The 5,408-nt window shown below is 38.1% G+C and overlaps 1 protein-coding gene across 1 annotated transcript in view; it reads right to left on the bottom strand.

Annotated features, from left to right (window-relative positions):
* LOC107673046 (beta-1-syntrophin-like) overlaps window positions 1–3,354 on the bottom strand; it is a 32,195-nt gene extending 28,841 nt beyond the window's left edge. Inside the window, exon 1 of the mRNA XM_016466480.1 lies at window positions 2,684–3,354. Coding sequence (XP_016321966.1) covers window positions 2,684–3,188 — 505 coding nt within the window. The 5' untranslated portion in view covers window positions 3,189–3,354. The remainder of the gene's footprint in view (window positions 1–2,683) is intronic.
* Between the last annotated feature and the right edge of the window lie 2,054 nt (window positions 3,355–5,408).

Raw genomic sequence — 5,408 nt, 5'->3', positions numbered from 1 at the left:
CAATGTGCATTGGCTTGTTTAGTTTACACTCGAAGTAGATTGGTCTATCGAAGCGATATCCCAATTCATCGGTCACGACGTGACTCGTAGTGACCGACTGAAAGGGAACTATTTTACCTTTTGATTAATTGGAGGCCATTTTTTATGAATCTGTCCAATTTCATCCATACATTTTTGTATAATCTGCTTATTCTCCACTAAGGATTATGTTTAGGGGTAGACCTTCATGCTTAGTTTCTTTTCTAAAGACTTTCCAATATTCTTTTATCCTGCTAGACAAAAATGGATACCAACATCGGCCCATCAGCGACTGAGGCACAGGCTGATTTGACCCCTAAAGGCAATTAAATCCTAAAGCATGAGGATATGACAGAAAAGTCCAGCACATCTGTGTTCACTTAGTCACAAAGACGTCAGGTGGGGAGGTGCGAAGTCACTGAACCAAATATAGATATAAAATCTTGGTATTTACTTAGTTGCTTGAATCAGCTTGAAAGCAACACATAATCTGAGTTGCTCTCTGTCATGACAGTCAAACTTTTATGGTGTTTCAGCAGGTCAGATGTAGAATTCAAAACACTGACGCACACATCAAAACATCTCCACAGATGAGCTCCAATGCCCTGTTTAAATTATTAATAGAAGGTGACTAATCTGACCCTCAGGTCAGTGTGCAGGAAAACCCCTGAATAACATAAAAACTGGACGGGGTTAAAGTCTCTCACAGCAGAAAACACTAGTACAACAGCAAGTCCAGCAGTATGTCTGATAGTGTAAGAGCTTTTGCATATACTGTGTGTGACTGGGATTTTAAGATGTACAGGTCACGGAAATACTGATTACAACAGTATACATTCTTACAATAGTATCTTTGACAGAATCAAGACAACAGATTTGCATGAACTGCTGCACTTACAATAAATTCTCCCATATTCTGTGGCTAGTTGCATAAATGCTTAGACTCATAAGTTAGTCATCTATTTTTTTTAAGACTGTACATAACTTTTTCAAGTCACGTACATAAATTGGTCTAATTTGATTCTAAAAAGTAAGATAGATTACACTTTGAATAACTGCTAGTTGGTCAGTCTTATCGTAGTAACTACATTTATGCACCCGGCCCCTGATCTCATTGTTAAAGCGTAAAAATAGATAAATGCTCAATACTTCCCTACAGCGTGCTAGGAATATAGCTCTTAATTTGTGTAAATTAAATACAAATTTGCACGTGTTTTTGAAATGGTACCCTATTTGTCTCTGTATTTTGTGTACCATGTATTTTATTTGTAGCTCAGCAGGTCAGATGTAGAATTCAAAACACTGACGCACACATCAAAACATCTCCACAGATGAGCTCCAATGCCCTGTTTAAATTATTAATAGAAGGTGACTAATCTGACCCTCAGGTCAGTGTGCAGGAAAACCCCTGAATAACATAAAAACTGGACGGGGTTAAAGTCTCTCACAGCAGAAAACACTAGTACAACAGCAAGTCCAGCAGTATGTCTGATAGTGTAAGAGCTTTTGCATATACTGTGTCTGACTGGGATTTTAAGATGTACAGGTCACGGAAATACTGATTACAACAGTATTCATTCTTACAATAGTATCTTTGACAGAATCAAGACAACAGATTTGCATGAACTGCTGCACTTACAATAAATTCTCCCATATTCTGTGGCTAGTTGCATAAATGCTTAGACTCATAAGTTAGTCATCTATTTTTTTTAAGACTGTACATAACTTTTTCAAGTCACGTACATAAATTGGTCTAATTTGATTCTAAAAAGTAAGATAGATTACACTTTGAATAACTGCTAGTTGGTCAGTCTTATCGTAGTAACTACATTTATGCACCCGGCCCCTGATCTCATTGTTAAAGCGTAAAAATAGATAAATGCTCAATACTTCCCTACAGCGTGCTAGGAATATAGCTCTTAATTTGTGTAAATTAAATACAAATTTGCACGTGTTTTTGAAATGGTACCCTATTTGTCTCTGTATTTTGTGTACCATGTATTTTATTTGTAGCTGCATTTGCAATGCAATTGCAATGTAATGCGTTTCTAACCACATTTCCTTAAATCTTCTGCTGTATTGTGAAAGCCTTCAACATGACTAAGTGGAATGAAAACCTCCTGAAGAGTGGCAAAGTTATGAACGTCCCTCTGAAATCTGAGGTATGCTTTTATGATGCAGTGAGAGGGAATTCATAACTTTATCACTCTCAAGGGTGCTTTCATCTTTAATGTACAACACTGGAGGGCACAGCAAACACGTCCATCACTCTAGCAATGACCTTCCACAGGTGTAAGTGAAGGACGTGTTTGTGGTACCTTCATGAAGAGTCTTGCTAAAAAAAATAAAAACACAACTTAAAACAGCCTGGTTTGCTGGTCTAAGCTGGTTTATGCTGGTCTCCAATGTGTTTAGTTTGGTTTAGCTGGGCAACCTGCTGAGAAAAAAACGGCTTAATCCAGCCTAGTCTGTGAACTGGTTTTAGAGTGGTATTGTACACAGCATACCAGCTTAGACTGGTTAAAGGTGTTTTTAGCATAAAGTAAGCTCGTGAATGTAGTTTATGCTTCAGTTCTCCCCAACATATCCACCCACACCTGACAAACCTCCAGACTCAAACTCAACAGCCCCACTGACAGTTTTCTAGCCTTTCTCCCGTCCTTACCTTCCAGCATAACTTCTCTGCCCGCTTTCTTCAGCACCTGCACCGCCTCGTCGTGCGTGGCGTCCCGCAGATTGATCGCGTTCACGGACAGTATCGCGTCCCCTACATAGAGCGCTTGAGTCTGATCCGCAGCCAGACCTCTGAATATTTTACTGATAAGAATAGGCATCTTGTTCTCCTTCCCGCCTTTGATGCTTATCCCTAATCCACCGACCTCCTGCTTGATAACCTTGACGCATCTTTTGCGGTTCGCAATCGCTTCGGGCACTTGGGAATCCGTAAAAGGAGTCCTTACTCCGGCTTTGGGGCTGTTCGTGGGGTCCGGTTGGTCGTAGGAGCCGTTGGTGGTGATGCCGTTCAGGTTAACGCCGGTGTCTGTCGCGGTCTCCTCGCAGCTGAGCGTCAGCGACTCGTCGCTTAAACTCGCCAGGACCGCGTGCCATCGCTCCCGTACTAGCACCTCCAAACATGCACTTTTCTGCACTCTGTTACTACAAACCGCCATCTTTGAAGCATTCTTTAAATGCCATGTGATTTCATACACACGCACAGGACTTTACCCCCGGACAGGGAAAAAGTTGCGATTCAGGTTGGATAGTTTCAGCCACTCTACAGGCTCCACATGCATATCCTCTTTGGGTGGAGCAAATGGCTGAGCTGTCCTGTGTGTGGCCATGCTGAACTCTCTGTCAGGAACAGTTCGGATTGAAGTCTGTGTGATTCGTCTGTTTAAATGCATCATTGATCACAGCCATGGTCTTGTATAGCCTACCTAAAATGTGTTTAGCACTACCTCCATAATGAAAGTCAAATCTTTCAGTCGGCTGTTATGTCGGTTCGTTTTTAATGTTGTTTGAAGTTAGCATTTTGGGAATGATACAAAGACTTCAATGGAGGTTACTGTAAAGGAATGTATGGTAGAAATGTTCTGGTGATACTTGTTCCGTCTAATGTGTTTCTTATTAACGTTACCTACCTAATTTCTGTTCACCAGCGTTTACAGCCACTTAATTGTAATCACACTTGTGTGGTCACTGAAATATTAAACGCCAACTATATTAAAATAGTAATAAAAAAAAGAATATGTTATTTTAAGACCGCAATGACCACCCGTGATTAGCGCCTTGTGTATGGTTTCCGCGGTGCAATTCACACTAGCCTAATTGCGGTGCAGTTTTTGAATTAAACTGAAAGTTTTGTACGTTCACTCACTGTTGTCGTCAAAAGTACGTAATTGGAAAACGTTTTTTTTGTGATGATTATCTCCAAGCAAAGCAAGGTGACAAAAACGGATGTGTTATAGGCTCTCTGTAAACAAAACGCTGCAATGAACAGTGCACCAGACCGCACGGCTTTCAGTGACGCTAAAGGAAAGTTTTTACTGCCATCTAGTGTTTGTTATTGGTTACTGCATTTACATGACACCACTAAAGATAAGAAATAGAGCGCAATCTACCTCTAAAGAGCAATTTTTTTCTTTTTTTGTTTGTTTGCATTTTATAAACTTTGTATTTATATTTATTATCTTATTTTATTTTAATCAGTATTTTCTTGTATGTGAGCATTTTTTGTGTACACGTTTGCAGTATAGCTCTTTCCCACACAGCAATTTTCAAATATATTTGTAATATAAATCAAAATATACAAAAATGCCAGCAATATATATATATATATATATATATATATATATTGCCCTATATATTTCAACCCATGAAAATACAGTCTCATGTCACTTTTGAAGAAAAAATTTATCTGTCTATAACATGTCTATAACACATTTGAATAAAATTCAGTAAGGAACATACTTTACAATGTTCCAAAAAATCATGTTACAATAGGCCAATATTAAAAAATGAAACCATATTTTTTTATCACTAGACTATCTACTTTTGCATTTAGCCTAAATGTAGGCTGCTGTAATATTGGAAATGTGTTATTTTTGCCCCTGAAATACGTTTTGAGTATATGAAGGTTGAAATTAAATATACTTACTATTTCAGAAAATATATTTAATTGAGCTTTACTGTTTACAACATATATTTAGAATATAGTTTAAACATATTTTGGCAAACAAAGCTATGCAGTTGTTGTTGGAATACATGCATTTAAAGATACATGCACGAAAACAGCGTTTCTGCTTCCTTTAAAAATAGTTATTTTCAAAATGATATAATAAATGATCTGTGGGGTATTTTGAGCTGGAACTTCACAGACACATTCTGGGGACACCTGAGACTTATATAACATGTTGTAGAAAGGGGCCTAATAGGTCACCTTTAAAAGGTCACCTTTTAAGCTTGACTATTGATCAAAGCAAGAAAGATAAGCTGTAGACTAAATTAGTTCCTCAAAAGAAGCATTTTCTAAATAGCAGGTTATATTTGCAAACATGATTGTGATTTAAAACCCTTGCATTTCCACTCTGGTTTAGAATCTGACTTTGAAGCAAACACTATGATCACATACAATACTGCAGTAAAATGTGATTAGAAGTGATTTCATGAAGCTATCTAAAGAAAATGAGAAGAACAGTAGTGTTGCTGTGTGCCAAAGGCATCCTAAACAATGTTTCATGTCATTCTAGGTTTGATTATGACTAAATTAAGGATTAAGACTTGCATGAAATTTACAAGTTAACCCCACAACAACTTGTAGGAATCTATGCCTGCAATTTACAAGGACTGCTGTACCCAGAGGAAAGCCCCCCCCCCCTCTTTTTCCTTTC

Source organism: Sinocyclocheilus anshuiensis, unplaced genomic scaffold, assembly GCF_001515605.1.
Source record: "Sinocyclocheilus anshuiensis isolate Anshui unplaced genomic scaffold, SAMN03320099.WGS_v1.1 scaffold248, whole genome shotgun sequence".
In the NCBI taxonomy this organism is placed as follows: domain Eukaryota; kingdom Metazoa; phylum Chordata; class Actinopteri; order Cypriniformes; family Cyprinidae; genus Sinocyclocheilus; species Sinocyclocheilus anshuiensis.
This window is presented reverse-complemented; position numbering and strand designations above follow the sequence as displayed.